The sequence below is a fragment of the Tinamus guttatus genome, unplaced genomic scaffold, assembly GCF_059628265.1.
Source record: "Tinamus guttatus ecotype Peru unplaced genomic scaffold, ASM5962826v1 Tinamus_guttatus_pri_ptg000089l, whole genome shotgun sequence".
NCBI lineage: Eukaryota > Metazoa > Chordata > Aves > Tinamiformes > Tinamidae > Tinamus > Tinamus guttatus.
The window spans coordinates 3,897,129-3,919,585 of NW_028288623.1; the positions used below are offsets into that span (position 1 = coordinate 3,897,129).

General features: G+C 52.7%; 1 protein-coding gene across 1 annotated transcript; it reads right to left on the minus strand.

Annotated features, from left to right (window-relative positions):
* Nucleotides 1–1,340: 1,340 nt before the first annotated feature.
* On the minus strand, nucleotides 1,341–21,465 carry CHRM4 (cholinergic receptor muscarinic 4). The gene is made up of 2 exons (XM_010219386.2): nucleotides 21,396–21,465; nucleotides 1,341–2,865 (listed from the first exon to the last, which is right to left on the minus strand). The coding sequence occupies exon 2, from the start codon at nucleotides 2,822–2,824 to the stop codon at nucleotides 1,388–1,390; it is 1,437 nt and encodes a 478-aa protein (XP_010217688.1). The 5' UTR covers nucleotides 2,825–2,865; nucleotides 21,396–21,465; the 3' UTR covers nucleotides 1,341–1,387.
* Nucleotides 21,466–22,457: the final 992 nt, after the last annotated feature.

Genomic DNA, 22,457 nt, shown 5'->3' on the forward strand with positions numbered 1-22,457 from the left:
GGGCAGGAAGGACCCACAGACCCAGAGACGTGGGCCACACGTGCCAATGCGGCCCCGGCCAGGCCTCACTTGTGCAGCTGTGCCAGACTGTGCCCACAAAATGCTTGCAAAAAGTCTGACTTTGGGAGAAGCTGAGCAACAGTGTTACTTGATTTGGTCTGTATACATAAATACGCCAGGATGGGGGCCGGACATGTACACTGAACCCCACATGCTGAGGACTCTGTGACAACACTGACAACAGGGGTACATCCATTTACAAAGATCGGTGGTCAGATCCTCCAAACACTCTTGGGTGTGCTGCTGCGACCAGGGCAGGAAAGCAGCTTCCACCTGACCCCCAAGCCCAGATCACCCAGACAGCACCCAGCAAACGGTGCGTCCACCCCTGCAACGGGCAGCAGGGAGGGCAAGCGCGGACCCAGATGACACACGGAGCATCTCTGCTGTGTTACAGGGCCACTACCCGCTCCAAGACCCTCTGTCTCTGCATTTCTGCTCTGCCCAATGCCCTGTGCAGCCCTGTCCTCTCAACCGCACAGCAGCTCCCTGTTTCCCTTCCCAAGGGTAGTTACTGCCTGGTTCTCAGAGGCCATATTTCCTCAGGGCTGTGGAAAGAAATCCTACATGTTATCACTGCTTTTCTTTGCAGCTCTAATTTCTTTCTTTTTAGCAGATGACTTAGTTTTTTACACCTCACCCAGAAGAGAGATGTTTATTTTGTCCATCCAACCATCTAGCCAACTACCAGTTCGGGGCAGAAAGGGCACGAGGGGTATAGCGGAGTCAAAGCCCGGAGAAAAAACTTCCCATAGTCTCTAGATCAGCATATCTCTAAAGGGAAAGGAAAGGGAGCCTGCAGCATCCATGTGGACGCAATATCGACTGCCTTGTGAGAGAGGCTAGATGGGCCAAAAGGACTTTCTGTGAGCACATCCATGCCAGAGTGGTCCAAAATGGCTGTCAAATGCTTGGCACTCATCTCTTCGTCTTGGAGACTGATTTAAGAGACTGTTAAAAGCACCCAGTGGTTGGTCCGGCACAGGGAGACACACTTTGAAGCCCTCCAGAAGGTCAGCTCGGGAGAGAAGAGGCAGCATCTCAAGAGCAGAGAACTGAGACAGATTCCTGTTAATCCCATATCCTTGCAGCATCTTGCCTATGGTTTTTTCCTCTGGCTCCCCAAGTCAGTCCCCAGGCCAAAGGCGACTAGAAGGAGCTGCAGCCCAGAGTGCCTTGGATGTTTGTCAGCTTTGGGTGAAGGGCATCATCTGCATTCACTGCACAGTCTGCACTCTTGTGAGTGGGGAGCCGAGGACTCACCCCAGCAAAGGAGGCAAAGGGAAAGATTTCCATAACTTTGCTAAAGTGGTCCCTGAGTGCCAGTTTATCTGGCTGTGCCAATGTTCCTGTATTGGCACATGAGAAGGTGCTTAAAAGTTTTCTTGAAAGTGGCATTGCAGAGGGCGTAGCAGGCTGGGTTGATGGTGCTGTTGACGTAGCAGAGCCAATAGCCGATGGCCCACACTGTCTCAGGGACACAGGTCTCACAGAATGTGTTAATAAGGACCATCACGTTATATGGAGTCCATGTGAGTATGAAGGCTAGCAGGATAGCAAATATGGTCCGGGTGACTTTCTTCTCCCTGGCTGCCATCTGGCGCTTCTTCCGTACTTGGCTCCTGGCGATACTGGCAAACTTTCTGGCAACGTTGGCAGGGCGACTGTTGGCCAGTGAGTTGTGTTCAGAGGCTCCGGCCTTAGCTGGGACAATCTCAATAGCAGTGACACATTCGGTCCCAGTTTGCTTGGTGACGATCTTAATCTTGGACCACTTGGAAGATGGGTTCACCCGGGGGTGGGATGGGCTCTGCCCTTGCCCCACTGGCAAGATTTCTGTTGTTGGCTTGTCTTTTGTGGTCTGGGTCATGCTGACAGTGCTGGACTCATTGGAGGTCTCCTTCTCCTCATGATGGCCAGTAGCCTCTGTCTGGGCTGAGGTCTGGTCATCTACTTTCCCATTCCTCATCTCTTCCTTCACTTCCATGGCCCTCTTGGGAGAGTTGTTGTTGTTCTGTTTGATCAAGGGGCCTTTGAGGAAAGTGATGGACTTGCCTTTCCTCTCTTTCCTGCTTTCAGGCTTGTGTCTCCTCACTCTGCTCCTGCTGGCCAGTGAGATGTGGATGTACAGCACTGTCATGATGACCACAGGCAGGTAGAAAGCAGCAATTGCTGTGCCAAAGGTCACTGCAGGGTTGGAAAGGAACTGGATGTAGCATTCCCCCTCGGGGACTGTCCTCTTGCCAACAATGAACTGCCAGAACAAGATGGCAGGGGCCCAGAGAATGAAGGACAATATCCATGCGGCTGCAATCATTAACCCTGCCATCTTGGTGGTCCTCCTGGCTGGGTACGTCAGGGGTTTGGTGACACAGAAGTACCGGTCAAAGCTGATGATGAGTAAGTTCATGACAGAGGCATTGCTCACCACATAGTCCAGGGCCAGCCACAAGTCACACACTACAGCACCCAGTGGCCAGTAGCCTTTGATGATATAGACTGTGTAGAGATTCATGGAGAAGACCCCAATGATGAGGTCTGCACAGGCCAGGCTGAAGAGGAAGTAGTTGTTGACGGTCTGGAGTTGGCGGTTCACCTTGATGGACAACATCACCAGGATATTCCCCACCACGGTGACGAGGCTGAGCGAGCCAGTGACTGTGACAATGAAAACCAGCTCCACGGTCTTGTAGTTGGTGGGAGACTGAACGGTTGCCTCGGAGCGGTTGCTGGCGGTGAAGTTGTCGTAGGTCAGATTGGCCATCTTCACGTGCCAGGGCTGAGCAGAGAGGTTGTGCACGGACTCTGCAAGGGGAGAAGAAACAGAAACGAAGACTATTATATCTATCTGGTGACCCACATGTCTAGCCAACACCACCTTAACTATGAGCTTCTTTAGTTAATTTTAGTTTAGTCAACGTACCAGCACCATCTACATAAGGTCCAACCCTTTCCTTTTCATATTTTCTCTCCCTCCCTTGCCCTTGCTGTGCTGTTATGCTTTTTTAACCAGAAAGGCTAGGTGTCTCCGGAAGTGCATGAAGCTCAGCCCAAGTGCTTGCAACGCTTTCCACTTCATCATTTTCCCAGGCCAGTGTTCTTTGTAGCTAATACTCAAAAATTTCCCAGTGTTATCCGGTTCCCATCTACATGCTTAACCCATCTCTGCAGGAGCTATTTCAAGCTACATTTAGTATCCCTAGGGTGACACAGTCTTGGGAGCATCCCTTGGCCTTTTTTAGCAAAAAAAGAAAAAGATACACAAGGCTGCAGGGAGTAGGGATCTAAGAGAAGGGATGAGGCCACACTAGAAAGCCCTGACCTTGGGCTTTCTTATGGTCACCCCTGCCCCTGCCGATAGTGCTGCACTGGGCAGACAGCTTGTAGGAGAAGGGAACCTGGAGCAATGACCTGTCCCTGATTTGGAGGTCAAGAGCAGGCGCTGAGGTTCCACCAAAGTCCTTTGGCTTTACAGAATAGCTGTCTCTGGAGCAGCAGGTTTCTTTATCAGGGGGGCTCCAAGGCACTGGGCACTGTCTCAAGTCCTTCACTCTACCTCCTTAAAGGTCTCCTTGGTCTCACCGACTCCTGAAACGGACCACTTTGCTGCCTGTGGTCACAGTGAGCATTTTCATTTTGTCTGTGTCCCTCAGAGCAAGCTCTGCAGTCATCCCTTGTGCGGGGCCAGGGTCCAGCTGGCTGGAGAGGGGTCTCTTCCCTCAGCTCTGGCTCTGTGGGGCCAGGGAGCATCCCTGCATTAGGGAGCCTGAGCTCCCGGGAAGGTGATAGGAGGTGGCACAAAAAGGGCTCAGATCCTGCAGGGTCGGCCCACAGGAAGGTGCTGCCTGAGGTGAGCGCCGCTGGCTGCAGAGCCCGGCCGCCTCCCGCAGCTCTTGTTGAAGGACCTCAGGGCACAGAGCCAAGGTCCTGCCAGGAGCAGGGCCTCAGGCAGGCCCCGCTGCGCCTGTTGGGCCATGGGGAGGAGGCCACCCGAAGTACCTCCAGCTTCCAGAAGGAGGGCGAGCTCTGAGGAGAGAATCCTGCAGAGGGCACCAGGGCCCACACATCTCACCTGCGTCTCCAGCGGCAAACAGCTCCTTCTGCAGCAGGAGACCTGGAACAGAGGACACAGCCCAGCGTCAGCCCTGCGGTTAGAGACTGCCCCACAGTCTCTTAGCGGGTACCAACCTGGACGCCTGGGCCAGCTCTTCCAGCAGAGGCTGCAGCTGGTTTCACAGCAGCTTGGGCACATGCTGCCATTCCAGGAGGAGCCCTATGCTCAGGCCTCTCCCCATGGTCCTCTCTTCTTGCCACGGTGCTGCTAGTCAGTGGGGGATTTTTCTCCCAAATTAAGCTCTCCCAGATGACCAAAGGGGCCATCACAAGAGAGTACAAGCTATTGATGACCCTCTTCTTGCACAAGGAGAGACACTGGTATGAGCAGATGCCTGTGAACCTGCCTGATTGCAAAAAACAGCTAAGCCATATCCAAAACAGCAACATAGGATCAATTACTTGCATGAGAGATGCACAGTAACACCACTTGGAAAAAGATACAGAAAACCTAAATAAGCCTGATCCCACCCCAGCCTCAATGCCATGTGGGATCAGTAGCTCTGATTGCCACTCAGCCAAAGAGCCTGTTCCCAGCAAACACATGGATGGTGTCTGCGCCATTGCCTCTGAATAGACACAAGCCAAACCCTGTAATGTTTTCACAATCTATCCCTCCAGAGCACAGCACTTTGCAGGGAGATCTGTGAGCATGTCAGCAAGCAGATCAGCCTGGGGACAAGGTGTGCATGCGGCTGCGATGCCTCCGAAACAGGCAGTGCTCAGGAAGGCAGCTCTGGGAGAGTGTCCCTCCGTCCCTCAGCGTTATAGGGGCCTGCAGCTGTGACAGCAAGGGAGGCATGCATTAAACTGGGTAGAAACAGCCAACTCTGCTACGTAGGATAATTTACAAAAGGCAGCAAGAAATGACAGAGAGAAAGACTGTCTTCAACCCAAAAATGTCTGTGATTAACTCCCAAGGAATTTGTTAAGAGGAGTATGGAAATTAAACAAACAAACAAAAAAATGGTGTGTTGGGATGAAGGGAAAATATCTGGAAGGGAGAAAAAGGAAGCAAGGATGCTGGAGAAGGTGGGCTGGACAGAGGAGCCTTCTTATCAGACCTCTCTCTCCCTGACTAGACACATCCCGACACATTGGCCAGGAAGAGAATCCCCCAGCAGCTCCACCTCATCCCTGAGCAGGGCCTGAGGCAGAAGCCCTGCTCTCCCCATGCCCTAGGCACCCTTTACCCTCTACCACACTGGTCCCAGCGGTCACTACACTGATGCCAGAGCAACAGGGAGGATGATTTATGAGAGCGTGGCGCGCTGAAAGAAAAGGAAAGAAATGAGGAATATATATATTTTTAATGAAGCTTTACTTATTATTTCGTAGTACTTCCAGGACCATTTCTTTTTTCGTTTTTGTCTCCTGGATCTTTAACAAAAGGATAATATCTTTTGTGATGATTTTTACCATATAGCTAAGCACCTACTGAGAAATCAATCTCCCTCGGACTGCTTGGAGTCAGTGACAGGATCAGGAGGTCACTGCAAGACTGTGGGGCCAGCTGACTCTCCTGGAAGTAGCCCAGCATGCGCCCGAGAGCTAACAAACAGCCCTGGCAATGAGCGTGCTTGGCAAAGCGTTTCTCTCTAAGTTAGCTTAACTAATAAAGCTGGCTTTAAATCCCTTGGGCATTACTAAGTTGTTTTTGCTAAATGCATGAACACTCTATTAACGCTCGAGTTTCAAAAATAGATTTTGGAAAGTGTTGATAACATTCCATATTTTTTAAGTTTGGTTAAAAAAAATGTCCTGTGTCTTTGGTTTGCAGTGAGAGTAGAATTTATTTTTGTCATGAACAAGCATCCAAGATTTTAATGTCCTCTCTTTTTAAAGAAATAAAGAAGTAAGAAAATGGAAACATGATTGCTGAGATGCTAAAACCGAGCATTTAATAAAAAATGGGGTGCCAATGTACCTATTAAGGCCTTTTTTTCCATTAACCATGAGTTAGGATTCAAAATCCTGTGAAAGGACAGTGGCAATATCAAAGCTTCTGTGATCAGTGTGGAAAAACCATGGTGATTTTGAGCTAGTTTCTGCTCTGTGCATGGGAACAGAATCCTGCTGAGAGGCCATAGCTGCTATCGTGAGTCACAGGAAAGCCGGTGGGTGAGGGAGCAGAAATACCTCTGTACTATCATCCTCTTAGAGTGTTACAAATGGCTTATGAAGACAAAAGCGCTTTTAAAAGAAAGCAACATCTTCAGGTGGAAATAGGAGAAGTGCTAATTATTAACCTGGCTGGGAAGCACAGTGACATACACATGGCAATGTCCTGCTTCGTGCAGTGAGTGGCGCTCCAAGTGAAAAAAAAAAGAAGGCCACATCAAGATGAATTTATACATTCTGGGCACTTAGCCAAGGAAGTGATAAGAGGTGGTAAATATATAAATGGGTTAGAAACATATAATCAGGGAAGATTGGGTACTGTTTAAATACAAATGAAGTGAGTTGTAAATTCTTAGCTTTGGTAACGTGGGAAGATTTAGCTGTCATTCTTGTAATATCTGATCAAACAATTGAAAAAAACAATCAAACATCTATCCCAACTCTTTCATAAAGAATTTGTATCTCTTGAAACAAAGCCATTTCTTTTTTTCTACCAAAACCTTTTTTTTCACTTTATGAAATTTTATTTTTGTTTTTAGTTTATGCAACAACATTCCATTTCAAGTGCATTTTGTTAATAATCACATGCTTGAAAGAAGTTTGCACTCCTAGCTGGATAAAGTAAGAAAAGTCCAGCTCATGCATTTACATAGAATCATTATGGCTAGAAAAGACCTTTGCAATCTTAGAGCATGACCATAAGCCCTTCAACACCCTACCTGTTAAACCATGTCCCCACATGCCTCATCTACATGTTTCTTGAACCCTGACAGGGATGGTGACTCCAGTGCTTCCTTGGGCAGTCTGTTCCAATGCTTGACTTCTCTTTCTGTTTAGACTATTTTCCTACATAAAATTGTTTATATATTGCCAAAAAATTAAGACGAAAAGACTGTTGTAGCCCAACTAAAATGTCTTTGGAGGCCAGTCACGGGTCAAGCTGGAAACTTGTGTGCTGAAAAAAAGGAGACTGGATCCTAAAAAATGAATAACTTCAGATGGTGTCTTGAAAATGAGATGTCACTGAAGGGCAAAAATAATGAAGTCTTCTTTGAAGAGTAGATGGGAGAATGGCAGCGGGTAAGGGTGCTCAGTCAGAAAAGGCTGAGTGCTCTTGGCTTGCTCCTGACCTGCCCCAGCACACGAAAATGTCCAGCATCCTGATGTGGAGGGAGACTCTGCCTGACGCTGTCAGCAAGAAGACACATGTAGCATCTGGAGGAACCTCAGACATCTTGGCTGTTTTCTGCCCTGCAGAAAATCAAGCATCTTTCCTTTCCTCATCTTCTGCTTTTCCTGTCTTGCAGCTTCTCTTTTCTGCCCAGGACATTCTTTGCTTTCCAGGACAGCCTGTCCTACAGAGATGCTTTGCATCTATGACTAGAGCAGGCAGCTTGGTCTAGAGCTGGAAACAAGCCAAAGATGGCGTGAGTTTGCTGGGCCTCCGTGTGGCCGACCAAGATGTAGAATCATAGAATCATTATGGTTGGAAAAGACCTTCAAGGTCATCGAGCCCACCTGTAAATGCACGTGGTGCGTGGGACTGACCCTGCGGGGAGGTTCTTGCTCAGAAGAACCAGCTTGCTCAGCTGCCAGATATCTTTGATGTGGGCCAGATATCAGGATGAGGGGATATGACCTCTCTGAGGCCATTTTAGCTCTCAGAAGTGGTCCTGAAGCTCAGGGAAGCAAGGGGTGTGTGTGTGTGTGTCAGTGACGTCCTGGGCATATAGATGGGCCAAGGCCAGGCACAGCCCTTGGGCCTGCCAGGGTTGGAAGGCAGCCAGAGAGTCCCGGCTCTGCCTGAACACAACAGGATGTGTCCAAGGATGGATGGAGCAAACAGCAGCTCTGTGACTGGCACTCCAATGCTCTCCTACTCTGCTTTCCTGACAGGCACATCACTTGAAGCCACCCCCACAGCGTGAGGGACCTCTCCAGCTGCCAGGCACCCACATGTGACGGGGAAGGGTGGAAGGCTGCTTTCCAACCACCCTCTTCCCTCACAACATGCTAAATCCCTCCCCCTTGTCTGCCATGCACCCATCTCTCACCTCCTTCACATCCTCCATGCTGCATCTTCCTCTCTGTCTCTATCTCCCTCAGCGCCCATCTCCCTCTGCATCTTCCCTCCACACCAGCACCCATCAAGAAGGACATGCAGCCTTGGTAGAGCCTAGATGACATTTCAGAAGAGCTCCGAGGGCTGATGCCTGACAGAGAGCATAACCTGAGACACAAATTGGATTTACTCCCGGCACTCACCATCCCTCGTCTGCAGCGCTCAGTGGGTGCCCTCCCAGATCCGCTTTCACCAGTGAGCTGCAGCAAACTCAATCACTGGCCTTCTCCCTCCCTAAGCCTTTTAGCAGTGATTTATGGCTGTTTTTTTTTCTGCTCTCCTTCTGAGCCATTAGGAGCCTCGGACTTCTCACTGATAAGATCTTTTGGTTTAAGGGTTTCTGTGGCCCCAGCACTGCAGAGGCAAGCCATTAGCAAGTGTATGCTCCAGGAAGGAAAATGCCTTTCCCTTCCCACACCCCTCTGGTGGATTATGGATGAGAAGATGGGCAGCAGAATCCAGAAGAAAAGGTTATAAATGGGGTGTGATACACCTTCCTTGGGCAGCACTTTTTATGGCAATATGCCCATTGCTGTCTGGGTTCAGAGCTGCTCCCATGGAAGGGCCAGACAGATCAATTTGCTACAGAGTAGCAGTCAGTCCAGTCCCCTCCTAAATCACGGGATAATACGTTAGTGGAAAGGGGAAGACCCCTGTTCTTCCTTTCCCATGTACTTTGCATACAGCCCTAACAGGACTTCCTGGGTTTTCAGCCTCCTGCAAAGCGAGTGTCTGGCAGCCCACTGCCAGGTAGATAAAAGCGAGTCCTACCACGAACTGCTAATGATCATCCTGTACCCAAAAAACATGCATTAGATGGAAGCAGGCACTCCATCTGGTGCAATTAGTAGCTAAGCACCTGCTGAGCACTCTCAGTGTGTGAGACAGAGGGCCCGGAAAGCTGCGCTCCCTCCTCCCCAGCCCATCGCTCGCGGTGCCGTAGGAGACCAGCTTCCTTCCCCATGGCCTTTGCCACGGCTGGTTTCCCACCCGCTTCCCTGGCGCACACACAGCCGTGCACGGATCCCCACAGGACCAGCTTGTCAGCAGAAAGATGCTGGTATTTAGCCACACGCAGGCTGCGGCACCTCGACCTGCAGCACCAGCTCCTGGAATGAGTTGCCAAAGGCAGGCTGGCCCTGCAGCGCTGCTGTCCGAACGCTGCGCTCATGGGGAACAGGCACTCGCAGGAGAGCGCTGCACATCTCTGTGGAGATAACTTGGTGACTCCACAGCCACACTGAGGCCGGGTGTTCAGACCAGGCGCTCTGACTGTTCCTCCTGGCCTGAACACACTAAGTCCTTCTTCTGCAGCCAAATAGCACGTTTCCTGGAGGTGAAATTTAGACCCTCCACAAGAGGGGAGGGTCTAAGGAGGTCTAAGGGGGAAGGGGTCTCACCCCTTCACAGCTGACGCTCCTCCTGGCATTCCTGCCTGTCCCCGCTGCCTCGGTGTCTCCTGACTCTGCTTCCCGCTGCACACAGCCGTCCTGCTGCACCACGATGTCCCCCCAGCCTCTCCTCCACCCCAAGTGCGGCCACCTTCTCCCTGCTCTTTGCCCCAACTCTGCCCCAGCCCCAGTCCAGGACCTGAAACCTGCAACCATATAGGCTGCAGGGCTTGAGCGGGTGGTGAATGGGAGGCTGGAGATGCAGATTCATATCTGCTCTGTGCATGACTTGTAAAGAGGCCTCTGGAAGAGCAGGACTGTGCAACACACCCAACATCAATGAAGGACATCACACATCATCACGTGAAACAAAGCTTGACACTAATACATCTGTCAGAGGAAGACATTCATAGAAGAAGGACAGGAATTAGACGAACCCTTTGCATTCTCAAGGAATGTGAGTGTAAGCTGCTCCCAGAGGAGACGGGCTTTTGATCTGTGCTTATTAAATCAGGATCTTTGGAAGAACAGCAAAGCTGAAAAACACTGAGGCCAGTGTGCTCCCACCCCAGCAGTGAAGGGGCTGATGCAGCCATCGACTCCTGGTTAGACAGACCCATGTAAACTCCAGGCACATCACTTAAAGCCTTTCCAGGCGTCGAGCTCAGTTTAACTCTCTAGGAGGGAAGGAAGCTTCCCCACTCCCTGCTGTAGGGCCAGGGAAGGCCTGGAGCAACACACACATTCCCGAGTGCAATCTGCTGCACCCTGAGGATGGGTTGAGCTCAAAGGCACAGATGATGCTGGCTGTGGCCAGCCGTGGGTTTTGCTCAACCCCTTGCAGTGCAAGTGGTGGATTCTGACCTGACCAGTACCCCGGAGCAGGGGGCTCTGACAGGTTCATTGCCCTTGGGAAGCAGCTTTTGGTCGCGGTGCAGGGACTGATGTTCACAGGCAGACGCAGCCCTTGGCAGTGAGCTCCAGCTGGGTGAGGAGGGCTGAAGGTCAAGGGTAGCGCAGGGCCAGCCCAAATCAAGGCTGAAATTGCTGCTAAAGGAATGTGTCCTGAGCAGCACAAAGCCCTGTAAGAGCCATCCCAGCCCACATCCCAGCCTCCCCCTGTTTATCTTGGCCTTCCTAAAAGCGCCGAGAGGGTAGAAATCTAATGGGATTAGTTCTGTCATGTTAAATTGCTAATGTAATGCAGGTCTGAGCATTTAGTGCAGAGATAACTGAACTCTGAGAACAGGGAAGAAGAGAAGGAAAGAGGGAGGGAGGGAGGGAGAGAGAGAGGGAGGGAAGAAGAGAGAGAGGAAAAGATGGGGAAATACAGAAAATGCTAAACGGTTACTTGTGTTTATGGTGTGTGTGTGTGTGACACAAAGGGAAGGAGTGAGACTCCGCAAGCAGTGAGGGTTTGTGGTGATAACTGCGTTACCTAATACTCATTAATTAGTTACTGAGTCACGGCAGCAGTTTACATATAGTGAGCGATTGTTCTGGTTGACAGATTCACACCCCTCCAAGAGTGTGAAAATATAGCTCCTGGATACCAGTAATAGGCACCTTAGAAATATGATAGATGGATGGAGAGAGGGGAAGAATACAGGCGGGGAGGAGGGAGTAGTATTCCTGGCAGTGGGATTAGCCTGGGTTTGCACAGTCAGGGAGGGCTCTGCCTGGCTGATGTCAGGCTGGGCCTGCTACTCCTGTGCCTCTACACCGGGAACTATTAAGGCAATAAAACAAACAGGAAAACAGAAGGGAGAACGGCCAGCGGTATTTGCTCCATTAAGATGCCAGGGCTCCCTGAGCCCTCCAAGCTCCAGCTGGCAGGCAGCGCTGGCACCTGGTCAATGATCCCTTGAAGTCCTTATCTATTTCTAAGCAAGACATGATCCATCTCCCTGGCGGAATAGCTCCTCACCAATAATGAATGCGATGGATCCAGGCATCTTATTTGTTTCCATTGAATAATTTATTCCCGTTTCTTTCTCTATTATTCAACCGGTTCTGAAGAGGTAAAAGAAAATTCCTCTGTCCCCACAAGTGGGGCATCTCTGACAGTTTTTCCAGGAGCCACAAGACAAGCAGAGGGCAGGGGAATGGAGAATCAGTCATCCTCGTGCTCAGCACATTTGTGCTTCAGAATTTGAAAATTCCTATAATCACTGCCCATAAGAGTTGCAGTCACCTAACCCAACTACCGGCGCAGCACGAGCCACAAGTCTCTGCTGTATTCGCTGCTGTTTGTGACTGCCTGGCTGTCACTGTATTCCAAAAGAAAAATGAGAGCAAGCCCAAGCTGATGTTGGCTCAGCCATGAGAAATGCCTGCTGGTCAGAGCCCATTGCCTGCTACCCATTGTGGGTAGCAATCACCCCAACAGATTAATTAGCACCTATAGATTCCAGCCCAGGAGCCAGCTGAACACTCACCCTCCATCTCCGCCTGCCCCGGTACTGCTACACCCTCATGACCAGGCAGGGCACTCCCGTCCCTGATATTCCCTGGGTTTGCCCAGATCTCTAACGTGCTTTGCATCATACATAGTTCACAGGGGGCTAAGACACACTCTGCTTGTGACATTATGAGACAAGAAACAAATTGGTGAGAAAGTATTTTTAAGTGTTTAAAAGTCACATATACAAATAATCTTCCAGCATATTGGCCTTTCTGACAATTGATTAACCATCTGCTACTCATTTATTAGACCTAATAAACAATCTATAAACAGAACTCTAATAGAAAGCGCACCAGTTAAACAACATGCAGAATAAACCTTGGCCTTACCCTGCTGTGCCCAGCCCGCGGTTCGTGGGTGCCGGTGGCTCATGAGCAGCTCCCACAGCGGCCCCGGCTCCTGTGGCTACCATCCCTGTGGGCGCAAGCAAGCTGGAAGCGGCTGCGGGGGCCAAACTCTGGCGTCACAGCGGCGCCCGGCCGCCAGCCCCGCGCAGCACCGTGCCGCAGCGGCCCCACGGCGGACCCCCCGGCCCGGCCCCGCTGCAAACCATGCCCTGAGCTGCCAGAAGGCTGCAGGAGGCGGCGAGCGGCTCTCGCGGACCTCAGCCCGCGCGGACCAGCGGGAGCGGTGCTCGGCTTGCAGCCGTGCTCAGCTAGGGCGATGCTTCTCCTCTCCTGTCTACTGCATTAATCCTCTCTGCCTCAGAGAGATGCTCACGTTCTTTTATATTCCTGGGCTGAAGCTTTAATAGGATCCAGCTGTTTCAAGACAGTGCAACAGAAATAACCCTATGCAGCTACAGGTCTCACTGCCGGGAAAGGCTTATGGACTCAGTCAGCAGAGAGGGCAAGGCGGGTGAGGATGACAGAGGATTACAGCAACAAGTGGCTGCCTGGATTAGCTGCGCTCTCCCCAGGGAGAGGTTAGTGTCTGGGATCAGGGGCCTGTGGGACAGGCAGTGCTACAGGCGAGACCTGGGGAAGGAGCACACCGAACTGCTCCACCTGCCCCGGAGGCAAAGCCCGTGCCCTGCACGCGCTGCCCGCCCAGCTGTCCCCAGCCCCTCCACAGGAGCCAGGCTGTCACCGGGCTCGCTGGGCCCTGTGCTGAGCATGGAGCACCCTGTGCCAGCCCCCATGGACCTGGGCTGGGACACGGCCCAGACCAAGCACAGGCGTCCAGCCGTGAGGGCTAGCTGCCCTTCTCAGACTGTCTCAGGAGCAGCCTGCTGGCTGCTGGGCTCCTTTAGAGGTTCAAATCAGGAGCTATCCTTCAGTCAGAGCATCCTGGAGAGACGCTCTCTCCTTCTCCACCTTATAGCAGGGAGAACTTCACCTCCTAGGCCTCCCTCAGTAATCCTTCCCTCGCTGATGTTGCTCAAGGGTTTTGCTCAGGCACCATTCGACTAGGCTCTGAACAGAGTAGAAAAGAGCCATCCAGCAGGACTGGATGCCCTGGAGGCGCGAGCATTGGGTTGGGCACTGGGCTCTGTGCACCAGGGACCGGGTACTTGCCATTGCCTCCACAGACACGGTTACAGAGGAGAGCTGTTAGCAGGGCGGTGGGGAGCCCTGGTAGGCACATAGTCACCTAGCTGAGCAGCAGCGGAGGGGAAGGCACCAAGGTGTTCAGCTGGAATTTCAAAGAACAGGCCAGTGGGACCAGAGATCCTTGCCCCATGGAGCGAGGAGAAGTTCTGCAGTGCTTTGAAACAGACAATAAGTCACATAAGTGATGATGAGAGAAAAAAGGAGCTGATGGAGGAGAATGCCAAGGATAGAAAAAGAAAAGGCAAAGGACAGGGGGTTGTGAAGTGGATGTGGAAGTGACAGTGCAAAACTGTGCTTATGGAAGCAAGAGGGGAGGGACAGTGCATCTGCTGGGGGATCAGAGGAGAGCTCTGGTCTTGGGAATGAATAGGAGAGGTGAATCTTCTGAGTGGCTGTGAAAAAAAGAACTGAAAGTATTAGAGCCCTCCCGGCCATAAGATTTGCCCAAGAGCTTGGGGATGAAAGTGATGCTTGAGCAATGGGCCAGAGTAGAAGGCAGGATACAGAGTCACCCACAGAGATCAAACAAGATAGGAGCAAGATTCTCAAATCTCAGAAAGTCAGAGCACTCTCCTTGCCACACACAGTTTGAAATTAGTCCTACAGGAGTCTCTGAGAACCGTCCAGGATCTCAGCAGAGATGCAGTAACAGTGTAGGGCTTGCAGGGGACATTTCTCAGTGCTGAAGCAGGTGGAGGACAGGGCTGTATGAGATCCTCCTGGTCTGACAAGGCTCTGCAGAGCGCTGCACAGAAGAGCAGGCCAGAGCTCTGGGCCAGGGCAGAGTCATGGGAGGACATGTGTGAAAGTGAGTGCATGGGAACAGGAGGAGGCCTGTGCCTGGGGTGGAGTTTCGCTCATCCTAGGTGCAGGCACGCACTACAGCACTGGCAGAACAGTTCTGTGGTGTTCAGGCAACATGGAGGGAGACACAGCAGTGAGGGGCTCCAGACAGTAACAGTCAGGTTTGGGATGGGATAGAGATGAAAGGGGACAGAGGACACACCCCAGCACATGCTCAGTGCCTGCCACCCTGTGCCTGGCCCCTTTCCTCGAGGCTCCCGCTCGGCCCAGCTCTGCTCCCTTGTTGTGCAGTGCGTGCAGGCCCGTGAGGCAGGGCCGGGCACGGTGTTCCCATGCCATGGCCTCCCTGCTCGGCCCAGCTCTGCTCCCTTGCTGTGCAGTGCGTGCAGGCCCGTGAGGCGCTGCAGTGAGGCAGGGCCGGGCAAGGTGTTCCCATGCCATGGCCTCCCCGCCAGCCTGGCCAGCCGGTGTGTGGCAGCAAGGAAACACCACGCCAGCAGAAGCAGACGTGTAAGGACAGCACCACAACCCCCTCCAGCTCCTGGCTGAGCAGAGGAGCACTGCTCTGCTGGAGCTCCCGCACGTGACGGCCTCCCGTGGCCCCAGGGCCCCCCCAGCCTTGAGGGCCACGCGCAGGGCCCCGGCAGAGGCGCTGGAGCTGGAAGCTGTTGTGGGTCATGGCTCTTCTGCTCACAGAGCCCAGCTCCTCACAGGACTTGCTGTGTGAAGAACTCTGCTCTCTCTTGATGGAGGCTGGTGGTCCCCTGCACCGACTCTGCAGGCAGTGCTGTGTGGTGGCTTTAACCGTTTCGTTGCCTGTGACTGCACACAGCATCAGAGGGTTTTGTGAGTTGGAGAGCATTTACTTATGAGCAATGGTTGGTGACATGGGCTGTACAAGTCCTCAGGCTAGGGTCAGAGGCAACTATGCTAGATACTGTCCCTAAGTACTACAGGATCTTGGCAACTTCCCTTTTCTGTCAAGTAGAGACTGATGCCAATAGGATTTCACTGCTCTGCACTTCTGTACATACTTCTCTGGCTTTATCTGGGACTGAAAACAGTGTAGCTGCCAGTGGAGCAGAGATCCAAACTATCCTAAAACCACTAGAGAAAGCAAGATGCACAGCATGTTCTTTTCAATCTCAATCATGCACAGACCCTACAAGGAGGCCTGTCCCTCTGAGGCAGCAGTCAGACCATTTGACTGCCTTTCTAAGGGAACTAGCTAATATCAACATCAGGGTGGTTTCCAAGTGAGTGGCCACTGAAGCGGCACTTTCCATTCGCAAGCAGCTGTGGTGGGAGTTGCTCTGTGACCCAGAACAGCACGATGGAGGCCAGGACATTGTGTCTCCAAAATGGTATTTTCAAACCTTGCTACTGCAACTAAAACTTTCAGTTTCCCACAGAATAATCAGTCTAACACTGCCTAAAGATGAACTGACACAAATCAAGACAGCATTAACCCTTAAACGTGCAGACAGTACAGTTAATTCTTGCCCTATCCATCACAAAACATGTCAGTAATTTCTGTAGTTACTGACAAACCTGAACACCTTTGTCTTCCAGATGCCAAAATCTGAGGCACCTCTCGTTGTCAATGTAACTTGCAAGCTGTAAGGTGCTGCAAATTACATTTAATTCAATTCCAGTTGTGGTAACACAAAGATTGTTCCCCTGGCTAGATTTCTTATATCTGGTTTCAAGGAGCTCAGACAGAGCCCACTTTGCCCGAGCAGCTCAGTTTGGCAGATGGCTGTGGTTTATGTAGTTCCTCTATAAAGCTAAAAATTTCCAGCTCCTTCACTTTCTGCCTGAATGAAATTCATCTGCAAGCCTCTTGAATGCAAGGAAACAAAACAGTGTGCTCCTCATGGTCCTCTCCAGCCCTCTCTGAAGTACAGAAATGATGAACAGGACTGCTGCTGGTCCTCTACTAAAGACCCATCTTAGCCTTCCTAGTGCTCAGGAAGGGGGAGAAGGAAGTGAGGCAAAGAGGTTGTGGCACGTCTGCAACTGCATTGCTCACTGAGCAGGACTGAACTGCACGCTGCTCAGGAGGAGGAGACTGATGGGGCAAGGGCATGGAGAGACTGGAGAGTCAATGTTGCTCACACATCTCCAGCTTGCAAGACCTGATGCAGGGAAGTGATGCAGGGATTGTCGGAGCAATAACGCTTTGTGCATGCAGCCACTGTTTGAAGACTTTGACAGGCCAGTAAAGTTTATTTTCTTGGCAAAAATATTACATGGTGTTAACCGAGTCTTGAGTTCCTCTGTCCTATTGTGCTGCTTAGGCCTGAATGTGTCTCCTGCAAGGCCATGGGAACAGTCCTGAGATGGAAAGCAGTGCCTGGAGGCTGCCTTGGACCTGCCCCAAAAAGCCTCCACGCAGCTACTGGGTGCTTTTGTGTCAGTGTGGGGGGATTCCCCCCAGCATGCTGGTAGGAGCAGTACCCTGCTCTGCAGTCCTGAACCACTGGGCACTTATCCCTCTGCATCCTTGTCAGAAAAATACTGGCACGGAGAGCCAGCCTGCCTGGCAACCACTTGCCCAGGAAATGCCTGTCTCTGCCTTGAAGATTCAGCTAAGGAATTCCTGGGAATACACTGCAAAGGCCAAACTCATCGGGTACAAGGCTCTGCATGCAATGAGTCTTTTCCCTGACTAAAGGGTTTTATGGATGTCACTGTGGGCAGTGCTCTTCCAGGCGCCACAAGTGTTTGGAAACGGTCAAGGCTGAAACGTTCTCCCACGTGGCTGCTATTTAAACAACAGCTTCCCGTTAGCACCAAGCAGACTGGCCCAGCACTGCGAGGAGGACAGGAGAGCCTTCCTAGGCATGGGCAGGTCTTTCTGCTGGTTGTCCGAATCTCTCAGAAGAGAGAAGGCTTTGGTGTGACTCCAGACGACGACTCGAAGAGGCTGCAGTGTTGTCCAGATGCTGAGCCCGCTCCTGGCACCTGGTGCAGCCACGCACTGGCTCTGGTAGCGGCGTGGGCTGAGGCGAAGGGAGCGGGTGGTGAGAGTGGGCGAAAGGTGGAAAAACGTAAGTATTGGGAAATGACTTGATTCAAACTTCCACTTCTTTGCTGCCCTGGTTCCCGCACCCTTGCAACTTCCTGAAACATGTACTTCGAAATGTATTTTAGACCCAGCGCAGAATAGATACTGAAATGCAAAGTGAACCTCTTCTCTGTGATTTCCAGAGAGTGAAAAGGGCACATCACCATGTCAAACTACGCAGAGACTTTCTCAAAAACAAAGCCTGTTTCTGCAAGAGATGCCCATTAAAGCTCTGACTGAGAGGGGCTAAGAGATTATGTTTGTGCACAAGAAACTCTTGCAGCCTCTATACGCACACGGAAAGTCAAGCTGCAGTTGCGCCCAAAGCAGCAGTCTGTCACAGGTGGGGCCTCCATTTCCCTCTTCTCTCTTGCTGTTCCTCTCCCCACTGTCTTTGCAGCTATCCAGCTGCCTCCTCACCTCTGCCGGGCAGAATGACTTGCTGGCCCAGGCCTGTTCACCTCTGCTTCTCGACAGCTATCAGCACATCAGGGAAAGAAGGGCTCCGAAGCAAAGATCCTAACTACTAATGTGTATCAGCTGTCCTTCTTTTTTTCACTATTTTTACCCCTTGTCCTTTTCTTCCCCTGTGGAGAAGTTTGTTATTTTTCTTTAAAAATGAGCAAACAGACAAACAACCAAAAACAACAAACAGAAAGCACAACAATAGCAAAAAAACCAACATCAACAGGATCCTTGTGGGGACAGCCTAAAGGAAAAATCATGCTCCTTCTGCAAAGTCAGAGTAATTGGATCACAGCATTAATTAATCACTTCATCTCTCTTCTGTGAGAGAAAACAGACGGCCAGCAGAGATGGGCATGCCCCCTCGTGTGAATAAACAAACCAGTTGTGCCCGTAACCTTCCCGCTCCTCCCTCAGCCCCGCTACCTGCTCAGCGGGTCGCTCTTCGTCCCGCATCGCCCCTCTGCTCAGCAGACCCGCCACCTTCCTGCTGGGCACAGGCTCCGGCAGCGACATCCCGGCCTGGCGCGCAGGGGACCGGGACAGGCAGGCGCCATGCACAGCACAAGCCCCTCACAGGTATCCACTTCCATGCCCCTTTCTCCTCCCAGGAGGAGAAAATCTAGGGCTCTGGCCACCAGTATGGCTGAATGGTGAACACAGAATACATCGCTGTCTCCTACAACAACTTTGTGGGTGGAAACATCCACTCAAGATTCGCTGCATTCTGTCGGGACACATACGGGGTCCCAGTCCAGGCCACAGAGCCACAGCAGGAGCTCCAGTCACAGAGATCAATGCACTAGAAAGTAGCAGGCGATACCCAGCAGTAGTGACAGCTAAAAACATCTTGCTGTTGCCTCAGGTTTAAATGTGAGCATCGTCATTGATAATGTGAAAGCCTGAGCGCTAGGACCCTGGCAGAGGACTGTTTTGCTATATAGTGCCAGCATCCACAAGCCACCCCACTGGCTGGGTACCAGCCCTCCCCACACCCCTCTCCTTCTGCCAGTGGATACAGGAGCACCCAAGTCATTCAAGGGGGTCACTCTGGGCACATGAGACAAACAAGGGAGCCTCTAAATATCTAACCAAAACCACACCATTGTGAGCTGCCAGCAGGGCGTAAGGGATGTTAGTTGTTTCTTTTCTCAGGCAGGAAAGTAACTGCCTAGGCATGGTGTTTGCAAAGAACAGCTAGAAAATGTGGCCACAACAGAGCACGCAATACAGCAGGCAGCGAGAGAAGCCAGCACTGCTTCAATAAAAAATATTTTTAAAAAAAGAAGAAGAAAAAAAAAAAGAAAGCAGCAGAAGAAAATGGCAATAACTCTTCCTTGATTTGAAGCCAATGTCATTATTTTGGGAGCAGAGAGGGTGGGGCTGCCTGGTTCTCCAGGCCATGGCCAGCAGCGAAGCTGGGCCACCAGCAGCGGGGAGGGCAAGTGTGGGCTGCGCAGCCCAGGGTGCAGGGGCAGAAATCTCCCTCCTTTGCCTGCCCAGCCTGGAAAGGGCTCTGCAGAGAGGTGGGAGAGCTTCTGATTTGTCGTGTCTTAAAGTCCTGTGAGATGCCCACAAGGACCAGAGGCTTTTTGTCCTCAGCAGGGACAAACTATGCAAAAGATAAGGAATATATTCCCTGCTGTTCCTGTTGGAAAATAAGGGGATGCAGAGAAAAACTGTGGGGAGCTTCCTGTCCAGAAAGCAAACCTTTTCCCAAGAGAGGTAGCTGGGGAGCAAACAGTCCTCGCATCACGCACCTCACTGCGAGGGATGCCTGCCTCACTTGGGTGCGGGCTGCCCGGGTTCCCCTCAGGCTCACCTTTTCCATGCAACGGGGTCCCTTCCAAGGTGATCAGAGGGACCCGAGGTGCCTCGGACTGGGGATCCCGAGGAGCACTCACCGTCTGGGTGGGAGCGGGGAAGGGGAGCATGCCAGTGCCATGGCCGGGCTGCCGCCTTGTGCAACACCAAGGGGCAATGAACCAGGGAGCAGCACCCGGGGTGCAGGAAAGTTGACACGGAGACTCCCTCCCTCCCCGCCGCGCTCCGGGACGGCCAGGACGCGACGTGGCCGGGGAACACGCGCGCACACACGGACACACAGACACACACACCCGCGCGCAAGGCAGGGCGCTGCGCTGCGCCCCCCGCTCCCCTGCCCGCCCCGCCGGGGGCTCCCGCGCTGCCCCGCACCCGCAGCAGCCACTCACCGGGCAGCCCCGCGGGCGCCGCCGCCGCGGAGCGGTTCTCAGCGGCCATGGTGCCGCGCCGCCGCCGCGCCCTCGGGGGCTGGGGCGCGCATGGCCCCGGCGGCGCCCGGCGGCTCCCGCGCGGCGGAGGGGCGGGGAGCGCGGGGGGAGGGCGGCGGCGGCGGCGGGCGGAGGACGCGGCTCCGCCGGGCGCTCCCGCCTCCCCCGCCCCCAGACGTGCCGCCCCCCGCCGCAGAGGCATCCCGGCCCGGGCGGCCGGCGCGGGGCACGAGGACGTCACGGAGACGCGGCCAATCCCGGCGCCGCCGCCCGCCCCCCGCGCAGCCCCCGCTGGCCGTGCCCGGCCCCGCGGGGCGGCCCCGCCGCGCTCCGCGCCGAGCCCCGCGGCGGCGCCGCTGCAGGGGGGCAGCCCGCGACGCTCCGCGCCCCGGGGCTCAGCCCGCAGCCCGGTGCCGCCCGCCACGGCCCCTCCGTGCCGTCCCCGGGACGCGGCGCGATGCCCGGCGCCTGGCCGCGACGCGGAGCCCTGCGATCGGCCCCGACGTCCCGCTTCGACAGCGACGGCCCCCTGCCCCCAGCTTTCCGCTTCCCTCCCCGCAACCGAACGGCGGAGCGCAGGAGGCGCCGGAGGCCGTCGGGGCTCCCTGCAGCACCGCGGACAGCGGCGGCGCCGGCCCCGGGGGGTCCGCGCGGCGGGAGCGACTAAGGCGGCCGCGGGCCGGGCCGGGGGAACCCCCAGCCCTCCCGCATCGCGGGCGGGAGCATCAGCTCCTGCTCGCCCCGAGCCCGGGGCCTCCACAGGGCTGGGAGGGGAGCAGCGGGGTCCCGGGGCGCTGCTCCTCCCTACCCCCCGCCAAATAAAGCTGAAGTCTCGTCCCCTCACACAGCTTTTTCACGCTTCAGAGACCAGAAGAACGCTCCCAGGGCTTGCCTGTAATAGTGTGTTTTTTTTGTTTTTTTTTTTTTTGTTTGTTTTTTTTTAATAACAGGAACAAAAATCTCAAAAGACAGTTTCTCACCCTTCGACTGTTCGCTGTATAGGTTCTGCTTTCTCCTTTCATTGTAGCTGTGATAAAGTGTTAGGCACAAAAAAAACCCAACTTCTCTCTTCCCTTCCCTCTACACCTTTCACCTTCTTTCTGCTCCTAAATAGACCAAGTTTTCCAGACAGCCTTTGCCTCTTACTTGCAGTGTCTCAGAGATACACGTGGGTATCGGTTTTTGCAGCTGCTCTGCTCACTCATACATATATAAATACATGTTAAAAAAAAAAAAAACTTTTTTTTTTTTTTTTTTTTGCCTTCTTGGAGTGATTACAACCCCAGACATGTTTTCACAATCCACTCATTCATCACTGCACTATCCTCTCTGGTATTTCTTCCTCTGGGAGGTGGCATTTAACTAAAAGTCAGTACCTGATGTCAAGTATCTGCAGAACATTAAGCAAATGTGCCCAGCTTACAGATTTGACCTGTCTTTTCCCCAAATCCTGTAATCTAGGACTTCCTCCCTGAAGATGAGGACACATTTCTGAATCTCAGCAGAGAGAACATTGTATGATAATTCACACAATTTTCCCCGATGACACATTTGCAGCTTCAAGTGCTCTGCTCTGCACCTGGGAAGGTTAAGTCTATTGGCATTTGCATGAACACTCAGACTGTTCCCTCTGAACATCTCCAGGCTCCTGCCACAGCAGCAAGGCAGGAGCATCATTTTTATTTTGCTCACCCTTGGCAAGATCGTGGCATTTATTTACTTGTATTCAGGCAACTGGGTATTCATTTTCTCTCCTTTGGAAAGTGTGAAGATAAAGCTTTCCCCACATGGGCTAGTGCAGAGCAGCCCAATTGCACTGACCACAGCAAGGCTTCATTGACTTTCCCCAGCTTAACAGCCGCCCGCAGCATCTTCACAGTCACTGCCCAAAACCTGCCAAAGCCTCAAGTCAGTTAATTGGAGTCTCCCCGCTCTCCCCACAGCCCTGACCCCAAATAATACCGCTCTCTCTTCCTCTCCCAACCACCAAAATAATGTATATAAGACTTTGTCATGCTCTGGCTGAACTCATCAGACAGAGG

What these genes read in the sequence shown, in the direction of transcription:
- CHRM4 (XM_010219386.2), bottom strand. Translation starts at nt 2,824, where the DNA reads ATGGCCAATCTGACCTACGACAACTTCACCGCCAGCAACCGCTCCGAG.